The sequence below is a fragment of the Psammomys obesus genome, unplaced genomic scaffold, assembly GCF_907164565.1.
Source record: "Psammomys obesus unplaced genomic scaffold, mPsaObe1.curated_primary_1811, whole genome shotgun sequence".
NCBI classification, from domain to species: Eukaryota; Metazoa; Chordata; class Mammalia; order Rodentia; family Muridae; genus Psammomys; species Psammomys obesus.
Window position 1 is genome coordinate 1034635 of NW_026596155.1, and position 18124 is coordinate 1052758.

Below are 18124 nucleotides of genomic sequence, written 5' to 3' on the forward strand. Positions count from 1 at the left end.
CGCCCAGCTTCAGGTCACTGAAATGCTGCCCCTGCCCCAAGCTCCCAGTTCACCTGCTGAGACAGTCCCTTCAGTGAGGCCCCATTGACTTTCAGTATAACATCGCCAACATCAATCTTCCCACTTTCTGCTGCTGGCTGTCCAGGGAAGAGCTTCTTAACCCTTACTATGCTGGCATTTATCTGTTCCGGTATAAGATTATCTTCTCTAGAAAAACTGAATCCTAGGCCGGAGCTATTTTTAAACAGTTTGACCTCAAATGTGTTATCTAGAGGAAAAAAAAAAAGTGAAACATTATTTCGCTATGTACATATAACACACAGAGAACATACTCTCAGACATGCTTTGAACAAAGCCTGCTTCGGCTTTCACCAACACTGTCACGTTCTCTCCCTACTATTAAGGAAACTTTTCTTACCTTCTGATCTGTGTGTGATGTGGGCAAGTGTGGGCCTGTGTGAGTGTGTGTACAAGGGCCAGAGGTTGATGTCAGGTGTTACCCTCTACCTGTTGTCTGTTATGTTTTATTTCTTGAGATGGGGTCTTCCACTGTTCCTGGAGCGCACTGATTTGTTACTTGGCACCTGTTGAGAGGTGCCCAGCATGCCCGCTTTTGCAGGGGTGCTGGGCACACTTGCTTTGCACACACCTGACTGACTGAGCCATCTCCCCAGCTAATGAAACTTGAGTGAACTGAAGTGAGCTGCTAGAAAGGGAAGCGTGGCTAAGCGAGGGTCAGAGGGAAGCTGTGTGTCAGTGTCAAGTACTTTCAGAGGAGCACACAAGAGTAAGGTGAGAAAGGGAGCGGAGCATTACAAGAAAATTCAGGTATACCACGAAGAGGGATGTTCCCCAAAAAGGCTAGCCTGGGGTGATGGAGGGTGAGTTGATACTGCAATGCTTTGGTGAAGCCCAATTTAATCCAGGTAAGTTATAATGACATTCCAACGCAAGTGAAATACATGAATAAAATTAAAACCAGAAAAAAATGTACACATTTAAAGAAAGAAGGAAAGAAGGATATGATCAAGTAGATACACGCCTTTAAATTCAGTGTCAAAACAGAAATGTAGGTGGGTCCATGATCTGGACTGATACAGGGTCACTAAGACTTGTGACATAAACAGAAATTTAAAAAGAAAACATTTCCTGACTCAGCAATTCTAAAGTAAGAACACTCGAAACGCTTGAGGGATCTCAGAGCAGCGGGCACGCCAGGGTTAACAACACACCGCCTCGCCTCAGGTGGACTCATTAGGCACCAGCCTTCACCTCGTGGCTCCTTAGCACTTATTATCACGTCTATATAAGCTGGCACATTTTAAGAAGACCAGTACTTGGGAAATACTCAATAGATTCCTGTTCAGGGAAATCTTAACTGTAGAAATAAAAAATCCATAGCAAGGTGTGACTGCATGTGCCTGTAATCCCAGCACTTGGGTGTGATTTCATGTACCTGTAATCTCAGCACTTGGGAAACAAAGGCCAAACAAGGTCAATTTGAGTTATGGAGTTAGAGCATGTCTCAAAATCAAAACCCAAAATGAAACAAAATTTAAGAGCAAGAAGGTTTGAAGCCATCATCCCATTATATAGACATTGTGCCTTACCACATCTCTCTTAAAATTTAACAACTAGCCAGGTGTGGTGGTGCACATGTCTAACCCCAGCACTCAAGAAGGCAGAGGCAGGGGGATCTCTGTGAGTTCGAGGCCAGCCTGGTCTACCTTGTGAGTTACAGGACAGCCAGGGCTACACAGAGAAACCCTGTTTTGCAAAACAAAAAAATAAATTAAGAACTATATATTGTAACTGTTGTATATTTGAGGTGAGAGGGCTACACTTTTATTAATGAGCCACGATTCATGTCTCAACAAACTAAACGAACATTTCAGAATATATTATTACAGTGTATAATCATTGAAGCTATTTAAGGTATTATTAAATGACCACATTCAGACATGACTTCACTGCCCTGAACCTTCCAGTGTGTGCTGCTCAGCCTGGTGCTGCCTGAGTTCTGTAACTGACAAGAACAGAGATACTCAGGTCTGAATTCTAACTCAACATGTAAAACCCACAGTCTGAAGAGGCTAAGAATTTTAATGGCGTGACCTGAACCTCAAGGCCTGACCTTCAGTGACAAAGCTGTAGTCTTTGACATAAGCTGTTCTCTTCACCGTCTTTTCTGGAGCCGGGCCTTGGGCCTCGTGGTCTGTGGGGGCGCTCAGTGGGCTTGCAGGGTCGTGTTCTCTGGGTGCTGCTGACTGACCTTTTTCTAACAGCAGATGAACCACCTGAGAAAGTGGGACAGCACATCGTTAACTGAGAAGAAAGATAACCTAGGTCAATCTGAGGACTCTGTAGTTAGAGGTAAAATAAAGCAGCTAACAGCCTGGTCCACAAAAATATGGGCAGAGAGAAAAAATAACATAGGAACAGAAGAAGGAAACTGAAGGTCTCAAAATAAAATTTTTTATTATTTTCTGCATGAAAATAAGAGAAAAGGCTATTATAAAACACGTCTAATAAATACAAATGTGTGTGCGCGTGCACGAGCATATTACAGATAATTTTGGGGGAAAAGTCATCAGAAAGTAAAAGACAGTTTTAAATAATTTGGTCAACTCCTGATCAAAAGGTATTTGAATACAATGAATCTAACTTTTGGGCTGAAGAATTATAGGAATAAAAAATCATTAGAAATTTGTAGGTGTTTATGAAACAATTAAAAACGCAACCTCCGCCACTTCCCATCAGGCCATTGGCTAAAGCTGCCATTGGCAGAGGGTCAGCCTCCTCAGTGGAGAATCGTCTCAGAAGACTTGCTTCCTGCCTTGCAGGGGCCACACGGAGTGCTAGGAGGCTGCACGATGGCCTGGCTTCCTAACTGACAGGGCCAGCGAGCCTGGGATTACGTCCTCATTGCTGAGTTCTAGGATCACAGCTGGCTGATGTAATGACTCTTACCTGTCCTGTGTTTCTTAATATTTCCACAGCGTGCTTGTGGGTAGCTCCCTCCAGACTTACTCCATTGACAGCGAGCACACGGTCACCTGCAACTCAGGAAGTTGGTTTCAAGTGAATCACAAATAAACATTCTGTAGGGTCTTTAATGCCGAGTTAATTCCTACTAATTAGGGGAGACTCAGACAGATGCTGGGGAGAACTGAATATTGAAAAGGTATTCCTGATCATCCAAAAGGACGTGGGAAGGAAACACTGTTAAGGTCAGCGGATGTAAGAGTGAGACCCTTGCCCTGTCCAAGCTGGCCGTGACTCGCTGCCCCCTGCCTCGGCTTCCCAAGTGCAGGACTGTAGCCGTGCACCACCCACCTGGCTAGAATAACATGAATTTATAGCAGCACACTTAAATCACGAAGAAAGAGAAGCAGAACTATACAAGCACACTCTGAAAGCATGCTGCCAGCGAGCTCTTAGAGATAGTCTGTGACGCCCCGCTTTCACTGTCGCCCCTCTGACCAGCACAATGCTGTCGACCACAGTAAGAGGCCACGGAATCCCTCAGCCACTTTCTGCTAAGGCATAGGCTGGGGTGAGCCTTGCTTGTGGCATATATATATATATATATACTTTGCTTTAGATTTTCTTTATTCTGAGTGCTTTGCCTGCACATCTGTCTATGCACTGAACGCATGTCTCGTGCCTGAGGAAGTGATGGGCCTCTGTATGATGCTGGGAATTGAACCAGGGTCCTCTGCAAGAACAAGTGCTCCTAACTGCTGGGCCAACTCAACTTTCCAGCGCACAGATTTTAAAATGGAGCTTTAAGGCTGAGCATGTTCTTGTGTGACTCTGAAACTCTGTAATTCTTCTCTCTTCTGGGATTCTGGGACAGGGTCTCTCTATGCGGCCTTGGATGACCTGGAACTCACCGTGGGGAGCCCTGAAATCTCAAGAGATCTGCCTGCTTCTGCCGCCCATGTGCTGGGGTTAAAAGCGTGCACCAGCACACTTGGTCTTGATTTCTCATTTTCTGTGATATCTGTGCATGTGATTTCTGTTTCCAAATAGACATCATACCTCTGTGAATCCTGCCATCTGACTCTGCCGCTCCTTTGGGAATAATGGCTTTCACATAAATGCCACCATGTCGGACGCTGGTATTCACACCGCCCTACATGGAAAAGACAGAGCAGCGCATGTTGACATGAAAACATCTGCATGCTTCCAAAGCTGAGCACTAGACACGGGTCGATTCAGAGAAAGCTCTGACTCCACACCAGCAGGTTCAGTTAGTTTAGTGCCCGGCAACTGTTAGCCACATACATCCCCCAAACAGCAAAGTCAGTTTGTTCTTTTGCTCCCCTCCCACCTCTCTTTTCTCTCTCTCCCTCTCTTCCTTCCCTCCACCCTTTCCCCCCTCCCCTCTTTATTTAGTCCAGAAATATGCTGTATTTTGACTAGGTAAGGAACTGTTCCAGAAAGCAAAGTCCATCTAAACAAGTTCAGTGTGAGAACATAAATACCAAGAAACAATCAGTGTATATACATTAGGCTGTATCAGTGAATCTGAGAGCAAATCCCTGGAGTTAAAGCAGCTTTTATCTTTAAAAGAGGCCTAGGGTGGTGGAGCACACCTTTAATCCCAGCACAGGCAGAGGCAGGTGGAGTTACATGAGGCTTATGAGTTTCAGGCAAGGCAGGGTGACATGGATAGACTCTGTCTCAAAGGACACAACAAAAATCCTAAAACGTCATGTGTGTGTGAGCACATACCCATGCATGCGCAGGTGTACATTCATGTGTTTGCATGTTAATCTAGAGGTCCATGTTGGGTGTCTTTTTTAATTGCTTCTCTAATTTTTGAGGTAGGGTCTTCCTCTGAATATGGAATCCACTGCCTGGGCTGGACCGGACGAGCAGCGTGGGTTGGAATCCCCCTGCCTCCCACAGCTGGGGCACGGGTGTGAGCTGTGCATCCTGTTTTGTTTTGTTTTTCTTTTAATGAATCCAGTGACTCATCTCCCATGCCCTGGGAAGCTTTTAAAAAAATGCTACAGGTAGGATCTAACACATCAGTTTTCTACCTCTTAAGAAATGTATTATTCTTTCACCTTGAAACAGTTGTGCAAATTATTTAAAAAAGGAGCAAAAGAGAAGCACTATATTCTAACCGTGTGGGGAGCTAGGCTTTTGACGCCCGTATGTTACAGTGCTGAGTCAAGCATGTTTTTAACTGCTCTATGTAACAATCAGTAACTCTTAGAATGGACAAGTGAGGAAGCTCAGGAGTTACCTATTACACCGTCTGGAAGACACATGCACAGTTTTGGAATCTCTACTTGTAAGGTTATAGACACACTACAAGGTGGTATATATTTTGGAGAGAATTAGTACCTAGGATGCACTAAAGATGTAGTAGAGAGACAGCATCTCATGACCTCACACATGCAGGCACTGTAGATGTGCGTGAGAAACACCCGCTCATATCATGTTCTGCACGTTATTCTGAAATTAAGCAACTATGGAATGTGTGGAGAACAAGGAATTGCCAATTTTTTTTTTTTAACTGCAAGAAAAGAGTAGAGTACAAATTTTTAAAAAGTTTTAAGATAGTCAAGTTTTAGATCTTGGTGTCCCATCCGAGGCAAAATAACTCAGCTAATGAGTTGGGCTACCGGAAGTTTGCTGCCAGTGAAGAAGAGAAAATGTGAAAACCTTGTCGAACAGTACCGTGACACTTATTCCCAGGCTGTTCTCATTTTTAGCCAGTTCAACCTCAAAGATTTCTCCGGGCTTAGGAGGTGATGCCGAAGTTTTAAAGCTCATTTTGTTGGATATATTCACCGAGGAGAAAGATTCCTTAACAAAGAAAAACAAAGAGGATTTCTAATTAGTCCCAAAATGAACTGTTAGTGGCAACATAGTTTTCGAAGAAAAAACCAAAAATTTAAGCAAGGTATTAGGGAATAGAATGTATCAAAGCCACAAAGGCCAAGACTTTCCAGATACTATCGGGTCAGGGCACTCTTATCTTATTGTTTAGGAAACCAACACCCAGAAGGTGAAGCTGGACAAGGCAGAGGGAACCTAGAACTCAGCGTTGGAAGAACCTCTGCCTGGGGTTCCTCGGTTCCTGAGTTTGAAGTAGACAGAACCCTGCGTCTAAGCCAGTCACCTCACGCTTGCTTCTGCTGTGCCTGCACACCCTACAAACAAAGGAGTGATGGCCGAGCCTATGCCGAAGGGCAGAAGACTCCCTTGACGAACGCTGCATTTCCAGTGAACAAAGCTGCGAGCTGGCTGTCTACTGTCCTGAGTGAGAGCGTACATTCCTACCATTTCTAGAATGAGCTATTTCCACCACTGTTGCTCACCCACTTGGAACTTCGGAAGAACCCTGGTTCTCCATGGCAAATCCATCTGAGCAGTCTTTCAGATACCAAAGTTCTCTTACTGACACATTAAATGTGCGAGCAATGACTTAAATTTTCCGGGATGAAACTTAATCTGAGAGTAGCCCCTCGGGGTTGGTAGTCGGAGCTTCCGACTGCCAGTTGGCATCAACTGCAGCAGCAGTTGGGAGCAAAAAATACAAACCGCTCTTCCTTTCTGGAGTCATGCAAGCATCTTAGTAGGGCACATCACTCTCTAACAGATTTACCTTCTTCTGCTCTGTTCAATGAAAATAAATAAATAACTAAAAGTACCCCGCCCACAAAGCATTAAAATCAAACCATGCCTTTTCTGGTGTTTGATGGTCCTGACTGCTCGTACAGGTGGGGGCATCTGTATCGGAATCAGCTCGGTCAGAGTGCTCGGCTGCATCAGAGACACCTGGCCGGTTAGCTCTGCTTCGGTTACCGTCGGAGGGGGTCTTCTCGGTGACCTTGGACGCTACAGATGGAGATGGGCTGCCATGCTGCTGCTCCTGCCAGCCTCGGTCACCTAAGTGGCTGGCAAAGAAGCCATTGACCTGGCTCTGGGACAAGCTGGCACTCTCGGTCCTGGAATCCTGGGAACTGAGGCTTCCCTCCCGCAGGGCCCCAGAGAGCCCAAAGGGACTCTCTGTGATGTGCCTCAGGGTGCCACGCCGCCAGGGCTGGTCCTCCGCAGGGTCCACAGCACTGTCCTGCATGGAGGATGGCTTCTTCAGGTAGTTTTTCATTCCATTGGCAAAATGCACAGGAGTAGAAGGCACTGAAAGTTCAGATCCAACCATGAGAATAATAGTCAATGACACACGTGCCTGTAAATACACTCACACACAGACACGCCTGTAAACACACACACAGACATACACACATAAGCGCGCACACACACACACACACACACACACACACACACACACACACACACACGTGCTGCATGTGTCCTAGCCAATAGTAGTCTCTCGTTTCTGCCGTGTCTCCTCAGACTGCTCTGGTGAAGCCCTTACTTAAGGTGTCCTTGGTCTCAACTCCAGAGTTCCATCTCCATTCCACATTCTCAAGATTTTCCTGATTCCAGAAATAACTTACACATTTTTAAGTCTCTAAAATTCTTAAGTCTTTTTAGTGAACGGTCTGAGTGCGGCGCTGGGCTGAACCCAGGGCCCACACACGCCAGGCAGGCACGTCACCACTGAGCTGCATCCCTAGCCAGCCTTTGGGTCCTATTTAGTGTGTGCCAGCTTCATATTATCCTGGCAGACTAGTTTGGGGCCCTTGCCTTTTTGTTTTATTTCATCTTATTTATTTTTGAGGGTATTGAACTTAAACCTAGGCACCTGTGAATACAAATCTCTTCTCTCCCACGGAGGCACAGCTCAGCTAGCCTGTGTATTCTGGGCTCCAGGTGACACTGCAGAAGGGCCATCTACACACAGTCCTCACCAATTCACTTACGAGAATTACAGACGTGAATTGATAAAAGTTTTAAAGTTTTTAAATAGTGACACCAAAAATAAAAGTAAACAAATTATGAGCAATCAGCAAGCAAAAGTATTTTTCAACAACAAAAAAAATCAAAGCTATAAAAAAAAAAAAAAAAAAAAAGACCCCAAAACTCCTAAAGAACACAGGAGTAATATATGAACAGGAATCTAAAGAAGAATTCAAATAAGTAAGGCTACAAAAACACATTTTTGCATTTCTGAAGGATACACAGTTTAATATTAGAAGTCCTTCTTTCCCTCTATTTGGATGGAACACAACAACAACAAAAACAAAAAGGAAGTGGTATTTCTAGTCATTAGTCCTGCCCTGCCCCATCTCCTTGGTTAGGCTACAAACTGACAAACTTCCTGCAAGGCAAATTAGTACCACATGTCAGAACTTGAAGGAATATATTCTTCATTTTCATTTTAGATTTCTAACTTCTAGAAATATATATGTATACATATGATACATAAATTTTTGAGTCAGGGTCTTACTCTGTCTAGCTGGCCTGGAACTTGCTATGTGAGCCAGGCTGGCCCCAGACTCAGAGATCTATCTGCTTCTGCCTACTGAGTGTTGGCATTAAAGTCATATACCACCATGCCCATAAAATTAAACAAGTTATTTTTATTATTATATCCTACATTTCTCATAATGTAGGATATAATGCCACATTAAGAAGACAGAAACATTAATGAAGTTCAAAACTGATAAACTTTCTGTAAGGCAAATTGGTAGCACATGTCAAAACTTGAATGCACATATGAATACACAAAAACCAGAATGACAGACTAGCATAAAACTGTAAAATACATGTGTGTGGTGCTTTCTACGTTGTCATTAATATATAAACCACACAAATACCAACAATACAGGAGACAGCATATGCATCAGACAATTCCTTAGGAAATGGAGCCAATTTTTAATAAATATTTTAGTGTTTTACATAAATCCAGTTTAATGTCATTTTAAAGAAACTGGCAAAGAGAGATAGGATAAGAGAACAAGAGAGATAGAGCAGGCAGGAGAGATTGAGAGACAGAGAGAGACAGCTTTTATAATAGGAATGAGCCCTTTTAGTGCTTGTGGAGACTGAGGCAGCTCTTGATGGCAGTGTTAAGACCACCAGGCTCCACCCTCACGCATATGGGTTACTGCCCGTGTGAGCAGTTTCACCCCAACATCTCCTGTGCACAAGGTCTGCCATGGGATGGCTTGCAAGAAGTTCTGCACCCGATGCAGTCCCTTGCCCATCAGTTCCTAGGCTGCAGAGCTATAGGAGATAAATCTCTCTAAATTAGCCGTCCTTGCCCAGCATGGTGAATGCTGAAATTTGGGGACTAAAGCAGAAGGCGGGCTGCTTCAGGCCAGCCTATACTCGTGAATTCCAGGCAAACCTGGGCTACCGAGTGAGCCTATCTTCAAAACTATCCCCCACAGAGAAAACTGGGTGAGGAATTACTGTCTGCTGTTATAGCGGCAGCAAATGGACCAAGACAAAAACCTCCTTCCTTAGTGACATACATGACTGGGAGGGAAAGGCTGCAGCACACACTGGTAAACCTTCTAGCTTGTTTGAGTTTTGTAACATACATCATAATAAAATTAATCTAGCTTCCTGAGGAAAACAAAACAACCTTCTTTGGTCACCACACAAGGCAACAGTTCACCATGCGCTGCTTTATCACCTCACCCTTCACAGAGCAGCTGCAACCAAGCATTTGTCTAGCTGGTGTTTAATGCTCATTTCCACTGATCAAAGTTTAATTTCCACGAAGGCATACGTGGGTATATTCTACATACTCAATAAACATCTGAACAAATGGATACATTTTTTTATAGAACATCTATCAAAAGAAAAAAAATCCTTTAGAGGAGGAGTTAGGGGAATGACTTTACTCTGAATTCACATATATCTCCCTTTTCTACAGCAAGAGTATAGTGGGGACCAATATTATGGTTAAAAAGAGAGAGAGAGAGAGGGAGAGAGAGAGAGAGAGATCTTGGTTGCTTGAAACTCAAGAGGCATGCTACAAATTTCCAATTGCAGCTGCGTTCCTTCACATAAAATAGTGGGTTTTAGAGTAAGAAGGGCTCTTGTGTGTGTTGGAATATGCAGTGTGTATAAGAAAGTGCTATGCTATGCCGGGAGCCAAAGCTATCTACGGAAGCCAAAGTCAAAGCTATCTAGTGGAGACAAAGGTATCTGCTGAAGCAAAAGTCAATGAGTGAGCCAAAGCTATCTAGTGGAGACAAAGGTAGTTACTGAAGCCAAAGCCAAGTAGAGAGCAAAGGTCATTTAGTGGAGACCTAAAGCTATTTAGTGAAAGAGTTATCTAAGACCCTAAATCATGGGTGATAGATTGTGAGGACATCCGTTTCTTTGAGCATCTGTGAGCTATCGTTAGAAACCATCCTTATCGTATCTTGCAGGTACAATATTTAACCCATGAGAGCACTCTTCCTATCTCCTGCAGCAGCAGATTAATCTTCCCCCTTTCCTGCCTTCTCCCTATATAAGCTGGGTAAAAATTTCTAATAAATGGAAGCCTTGATCAGATGAACAGACTTGGCTCCATTCCTACGTCTCTTCCCCCCCCCCCCCCCGATTCCTTCCAATCTTTCCACCTTAGGAACCCCGTTGAAGCCCCTCGGGGTCAGGGCAATGCAATATTTACAAACACACACGATCCATATTCACACGGTGCATATGTACATGTTTAAGGTACTGAATACAAGAGCAAACCATGGACAAATGCTGTAAAATTTAAGAAACTTTGTGCCATAGCACAGCCCATAAAAGTATGGTTTTGCAACTTTTATCCCTGCATCTAAATTATGCCCAAAATACTATCTAGACTATTTTAAAATGTGTTTTAAGCTATTTTTTTTTCTCAGTTTATTCAGATAAGGTCTTGCAATGTGACCCTCGTTAGCCTGGTATTATTGTTCTGTAGCCTAAGATGGCCTCAAACCTGTGGCAGACCTCCTGCCTCCTCCTCCCGAAGGCTGGGATTACAGGCGTGCACCCAATACCAGCTCTAATTTTAAGTTCTTCAACATATCTCCAGTACCTCAAGGAGGAGAGTAACGCACACAGCACCTAGAATTTTGCTAATTTTTGAAAACTACAGTTAATAATGAGAGTCAAATGGACATTTTAACCGACACTTTATGTTCTTATCATGTTCCTGGAATGTACTAACCCTAACTTAATTTTCATTGTTTGCTCTCTGAGTAGAATGGGGCTTTGTCTGCTCAGGGCATTTGGTGAAGGCAGGAAGTTTGGGTAGTGGGGACTGTGGACTGGTGCCTAGCTATTGCCTGTGGCACTATTTATCACATGTAGGCTGCCTGCTTCAGGGTGTGCTGTCTTCACCAGTCCTCTCAGGGAGCCTGTGTGAGGAAGGCAGGCAGGATGACATGAAGGAGGAAGGCAGGATGAAGGAGAAAGGCAGGATGAAGTCTTTTTTTTTTTTTTTTAAGCAACAAGAACATGGTCCTTTGGCTTTTGCTACATTTCTGGTTTACTGTTTTCCTTTTCATAAAAGCTGACGTTTGGACAGAACTCTACAGGTTGGCACTGTTTAACCCCATCAATAATGACAACCAGCTCTAATTCTCACAGGACTGAGAGCGAACACAGCAAGTCAGTGGGATGTATGTGACATCAATTTTAAATGACTGAATTCACTTTTGTACATATTAGTAAGATGTGTGATGCAGAAAAAGGTTATGCTGATGCGTAAACCACAACAACTGGATGGGCATGTGACAAGCTGTCGGAAAGGAAATAAACGGCTTAAATCCATTTTGCTGGGTGAACGCACTGCGGCGCTTCTAGCGGGACTCCGACAGCGTTACCTTTGGATGGCCTTTCTCTGGGCTGGGAGATGACTAGCGTCACATCTTCGGGCGCGTTCTGCAGAATGTCAACGGCGGCGTGGTGACTGACACCTTCCAGACTCACACTGTTCACAGAAATCAGGCGGTCTCCTGGAAAAGACGCCATCCAGCTTGTTCAACAACCCAGAGCAGACCCTGAAAAGTCTACCCTCTCTCATTATTTTTGCTTTGCCTCAGTTTCGCCCTCTGTACAAATTTGTGTCTTGGAAAGCACATAGGAAGTTATTGAAATGTGAAGTACCAGGCTTTAGGCATCCATCCAAGTCAGCTGGTCCTCCAGGGGTGACCGAACTGATAAACACACCGAGGTCCAGCCTGCCCATCTTTTCCCCACCAATAACTTGAAATCCTGTAAAACAGCACATTAAGAAGACTTGTATGGTACTGATTCTTTTAATGCCTCATGATCTGTCTGCTTGAAACAAACATAGATAAAATGATTAACATGTAAGAAATCATTTTGGCATACTGTCTCTACCCTTGATGACCGGGGTGGAGGATGGTGAACTCAAGTGGGCGGCCCAGCATCTCGGGTAGTGCTGATGCCCAGGAGAAGGGCAAAGGAAGGACAGCGAAGGGGCACACCACAATGATACATGCCCCTGAAAATGTCACAAGGAATCCCGCTTGTCTGTATAGTAACCATTAAGCAAATAAAAACAAGGAAAGGGAGAGTGGTGGCTGGTGGCTCCGGTGCCAGGCCGTGTACCCCTCTTTCCCTCGGACTCTCACGCTGACTCACCTAGGCCATGCTTTGGATCTTTCTTCAGGTTCACCAACGTGATCTCTCTTTCTGGTGAAGACACAACGCTCCATCTTTTGTGTAGTGTATCTATTGAGAGTTTGCAATTTAGAAAGAAAATAAACAGAGTAAGTGCAGGCCTTTATTGGCTTTTTCTCATTTAAACAACAGCAAAAATATTAATAGATTGCTTGATCACTCAAAACCAAAACCCCAGGTTACGGAGGCTGCTAGCACTCTGCAGCGACTTATGGCTTACAAGCACACTGCATCCCATGGGTTCCCTATAGACCGTCCCTCTTGAATCAGCAATGGGCAGCTCCACGTGAGTACATGTATCAAGGGGACAGACGCTGTGCACGGTGCAACAGTCAGCCGCTGCCGCAGGGGCACCGGACCCCGCCCTTGGGCTTTCTGTTACATCTTTCTGCTGCAGCACAGCACCTGGGGAGAGGGAGAACCAGCAGGAAGTACGCGTTGCTCCTGCAGTCTCTAGCACCACGTGGCAGCTGCTGGGGCACTACATACATGTGCTGCACTGACCTATGTGCTGGTAAAACATTCACACACATAAAGGAAAAATACCATCTGTAAGAAATAAAAACCTCCCCCCAAAATGAGTGGCATATCATTTATAAATAAGTAAAACATTACTATGTTCCGGAATAAAGTGGTAATGAAATAAACTGGATTTGGTGTTTAAAAATCGTACTACTTGTGTGGACTTTACATAAAATAACTTGTCTAGCACATCTACATTCCAAAGACTTCTAACCACCATTTTGTAGATGAGGATACACAGTGTAACTTTCTCAGTCTTATAGCTGGGATCACCATCGAGAATAATGATGAAAAATACTTAGTCAAGGGTAGTTAGCTCAATTATCTAAATGAATTTCAACACCTGAACTACAATTTGCTTTTTCTAATTTCTCCTTAATTGTCTTATCATTTGCAAACATCTTGATTAAAGCAGTAAACATAACCCTTAAGCGACTCACTAAGCAAAAATTCAACAACTCAAGCACACAGACAGACAAACACGCATACATGCATGCAAACACACATAGGCATGCACACACACAAACAAAGTAACAGTGGCTGTAACATGACAAAGTCTACTGGTCTGTGTATGAAGGTGGTTACAGTGGTGAGATTTAGCACTCAGAAATATATTTTTATAAATTGAAATTTCGAATTTAAGTCTGTATTATTCTTAAACATACTGATGCTTTTTGAAAAACCAAAACAAGCAAACCAACCCCAAAACAATCCCCAGAGACTATAGTTTCACTATAATCCTTTTCCCCCCTTATGTTCCAACATTTAAGACCATGCATGGACTTAAATTAGTGTTTATAAGCTCGTAACTGACACAAAATATGCAGTGGCGTCCTGGTAATAAAAAGTACACTTCAAAGCCTAGACATAAATTACTTCACCCTGAGGAAACAATAACCCTTATTTCCTATCAACAATAAATTTAACCTTGTGTCTTTTTTGTTTTGTTGTGTTTTTCAAGACAGCGTTTCTCTGTGTAGCCCTGGCTGTCCTAGAACTCAGAGATCCTCCTGCCGCTGCCTGGCAAGTGCTGGGATTACAGGCGTGTGCCACCGTGACAGGCTTTTTATGTTTGTTTGTTAATTTTTTTGAGACAGAGTTTTTCTCTCTGTAGACCAGGCTGTCCTCGAAATCAAGAGATCTGCCTGCCTCTGCTTCCTGAGCGCTGGGATTACAGGTGTGCGCCACCACCACCCAGCTAGCCTGTGTCTCAATCGCCATATCAATACAAATTTGATGCTCTCTGTAGCTCGTATGCCCTTTTGGAGCTGGGGCTCATTGGTAATCAGCAATAGTACAGCAATGTGGCATGTAAGGAGCGTACGATGAAATTACACAGAGCCATCACTAGGTAACGCTGTGAGGGCCCTGAAGGAGAGGCAGTACTGAGGAAAGTGCCCCAGGCTCCTCATGAGCGGCTCTTGTAATGTTATCTACACATCCTCAATTCTTTTCTTCCTGGTTTTCAGCGGGAAGGGGGGGGAGGAAGAGGGATAAAGATAAAACCACAAGTAACAAGACCCATAGCAATTACAGTAAACAAAAGGTCACATAATAACTGAAATAAAAAGTACTTAATTAACGTGGTAAAAAACAACGATATAATTGGAGTACTGCAAAGCCACTAAGTGACATTAGTGCCTTTGAATTTCCACCCCTCCCAAGCTTCAGATTTAGATTTTTAGCTCAAAGGAACGTGGACATTTACAAGCTGACGAAATTCATTATTCCATGGTACTTGGTAAGTCCAAAGGCATGAAGTTATTAGTAGAAAAGCAAATTCACTGGCAGTTTAGAAAGACAAAATAAAAACTAGATGAGGGGAAATGTGGTTCCTTTCGCTATTGTCGCTTAAGAAGAGAGAGGCATTTAACCGTGCCAGGCTTTACATGGCAACAAAGCTCACAATTGGGAAGAAATGGTCCATCTGGTTTACACAGAGACTTTCTGCCTTTCCTCACTTTTCTGAATGGCCTCCTGAGGTATAAATGTTCTTTCAAAGAATGAGGAGGCCAGTTTCTTCATTTCCACTTCTAACAAGTTATTAAGAGAATTATAACATTCTCCTGGTTAATATGGTGTGAGTGTGTGTGTGTGTGCAAAGTGTGTTTGTGTGCGTGTGTGTGAGCACCTGCGTGCACGAGGGCACACATTCTGCCTAATTAGAAGCAACACAGCTTCCTTATTCAAAGATTCCTGACGCCCACTTCAGCACTTACTCAGTTACCTAGTCATTCTATCATTCGCCTATTTCCTGAGCAACCTTCTTACCAGTTTCTACCATTGGAATTCTGGGGAAGTAAAACAAGGCAACAGATACGAAAGCTGCTATTTCAGCAAGTGTGACAAGGTCTATCTAGCTTTAGCACAAAACAGACAGCAGTCAATAATGTCAGGAAAAAAAATGTTTAAAATAAAAGGGAAAAAATAATGTCAATCAAACGGCTGCATTCCGAAAGCAGGCGCCAGGCCTACAGGGGGCTCCTAGGAAGTGCTGCCGCCCTGCCAACCGGTGACAGCGTCACCCTGGGTGTAAAGGAGGTGATAGGGCAGGATGCTCCTGAGCGCATCCACTGTTCTGCCCCAAGATGTGCACAGGTGAGACGGCCAGAAGACTGGGGGCAAAAGGCTGTGAGCAGAGCCTGTACTTCTGTTGAGCAAGTTTCTGATTAGTCACGGAAGCTTTGCCAACCATCTCCCTGCTCGGCTCAGCCTTGGCAGTCTCAGATCAGTGAGGAGGCCCGGCCGGCTCACGTGCTCAGGCTGCAATACTTGAGCACGCACAAGCTGAGCGTCTTTCTTCAGTCTCTGCACACAGCACATGTTCAAAATACTTTTTCATTTTTTTTTAATTGGGAGGAGTCTCTGAGGTATATCTATGCAAATATCAAGGTATTTGCCTATAGCTAATTCAATGAATGGAGTTGGTGAATCTCTGTGAGGCAGACTCTTTAATTATGAAGACATTTCTGAGGCCTATCTGAAAAAAAAAAAAGCATGAATATCAAGGTGGCTTATTCTAAGATCCTTAAAATAATTCTCATCTCCTATTAATATGTACTATTGATACAGCAACTTATCTCAACTATTTGGAAGTTAATAAAAAGGAATCTTAACTTGAGATTTCCAGTTCTTTAGGTAAAACGTGGCGGTGGCATATGCAGTCACACCTACTGTGTGTAAGCCCTCTTGACCAGGACCTGCTTGTCTCTCAGGAAGCTCCTGTGGGTGCTAAGTGATCTTCATTACCATGCTTTATAGTGACGGATTCACCGTTACCTAGAAACAGCACAATTTGCTTCTGACAAGGCTAAAAGCTATGCCGGTGCTGACATCTTCAAGGAACCAGGGCAGTTCTAGCAGGAGGAGTAGTGTTTAACCCCTTTTGAGGCAAGGCAAACAGGTTCTCCGAGTTAAAGACTGCACCTATATCAGGCAGCCTTGGGCTTCCATGGGCAGAGTGGGTGAGGAGATGCTGCGGGCCCATTCTCCCGGGAGGACCCTGCTTCAAACAGTGGGACTGACGGGTCAGTGGCACCATATGGATCTAAAACCAGGCTCTTCTCATTGCTGTGCTATTTTTTTGTTTGTTTGTTTTGAGACTATGCAGACCTGGTTGGGCTGGAACTCACAAGACCAGGCTGGAGTCGAACTCAGAAACCCTCCTAGCTCTGCCTCCAAGTGCTGGGAAGCCACGCTAAGCTCTGCTGTACTATTTAACCTGGCATCCGCTACGATAGAAAAATCCACATCTTAATTTTGGTGTCAGTACACACTAGTTAAGATGGCGAGGACCACACACTAGCTCTTGGGCGCACACAGCCCACAGAATGAAAGGCTTGGGGTGACACGCGTCTGTCCACAGAGTGAAATGTAACTACCATTCCTCGGTTTACACTTGGGCAGCTGGTGAGCTCTCCTTCTGCTCAGGGTTAATCCTCGCTCTGTGCTTTTATGTTAATTGTAACGTACAGCTTTGCAGGTATTCTAGCAGAAACTGACAGGAAGACCAGCATTTGACATGACAACAGTCCTCACGTCAGACTGAAGAGGGTATATTGTAAAATTTTATTCATTCTTCAACACTACTACTTTGCATTAAAGGCTGGCCATAAGGCCATAATTAGCACTGAAACTGTATAAAGTTAATTTCACAGACTGCCCAATGATACTGTAGACCAGAATAACTTTTTGTTGTTTTGATTTGGCTTTTGAGACAAGGTTTCTCTGTGTAGTCCATATTGTTCTGGAACTCACTCTGTAACCCAGGATGGCCTTGACCTCAGAGATCTGCCTGCCTTTGCCATCTGAGTACTGGGATTAAGGCAAAAACCTGCAAAAACTAAATTCTCAGCTGAGTTTTAATCCCATTTAGTTGGGCAGGTTCAAAAGGAATTCTAAAGAAAAGGAAAAGACCGAGTCCCTTCTTAGGCAGGTGACTGGCTAGTGAGATGAGAGTTCTAGAAATTTAAAGGGAAAAAAATTCTTAAAACTCATAAATAGTTGGTGCAAATTCATACTCTTGTCTATGAGAAGTCAAAACATGTGTGTGCTGTCATCACAGAGTGGTTATTAGCAGCCATGTGGGTGCCGGGGACCAAATCCAGGTCCTCTGCAAGGGCAGTTGCTTGGCCGCTGAGCCTTCTCTCCAGCCCCATGACATCACTAACTTTCACTGTAAAACTGCTCCTTTCTCACCAGGCTTTTGATTAATTCAGTGTTCAGGATTTAAGGGTAAGACCTACAGCAAAGTAATATATAGATAAATAATAATGGACTTTTTTCTACCCATAAAGCTGTTTAAAAGAGCAATTAAGATATAAGAACACATTAAATTATTAAAAATCGGAATACAGACCCAGGCCACACCTGGTCCTCCTCCTCTTAGCTTCAAGTTTCTTAGGGTCTATCTACGTTGGAGAGATTCACCTTTAGAGCCTTCAGTTCTGCCTCAGAGCTGGTCCCCACATGTCCTGCAATGTCATGTGGCCCCCCCGGCAAGCACCGGCACCCCTGCTACTGTGTTTCCATT

The 18124-nt window shown here is 43.9% G+C and overlaps 1 protein-coding gene across 2 annotated transcripts in view; it reads right to left on the reverse strand.

Annotated features, from left to right (window-relative positions):
- The window catches only part of Ptpn13 (protein tyrosine phosphatase non-receptor type 13), a 160376-nt gene that overhangs the window by 34599 nt on the left and 107653 nt on the right, over positions 1 to 18124 (reverse strand). For both annotated transcript variants that reach the window (XM_055594551.1, XM_055594550.1), the window contains 9 exons: positions 12532 to 12621; positions 12031 to 12138; positions 11748 to 11879; positions 6707 to 7164; positions 5698 to 5826; positions 4045 to 4138; positions 2971 to 3056; positions 2135 to 2297; positions 54 to 268 (listed from right to left, as the gene is read on the reverse strand). In XM_055594551.1, the coding sequence (XP_055450526.1) occupies positions 54 to 268; positions 2135 to 2297; positions 2971 to 3056; positions 4045 to 4138; positions 5698 to 5826; positions 6707 to 7164; positions 11748 to 11879; positions 12031 to 12138; positions 12532 to 12621 (1475 nt within the window). The remainder of the gene's footprint in view (positions 1 to 53; positions 269 to 2134; positions 2298 to 2970; positions 3057 to 4044; positions 4139 to 5697; positions 5827 to 6706; positions 7165 to 11747; positions 11880 to 12030; positions 12139 to 12531; positions 12622 to 18124) is intronic.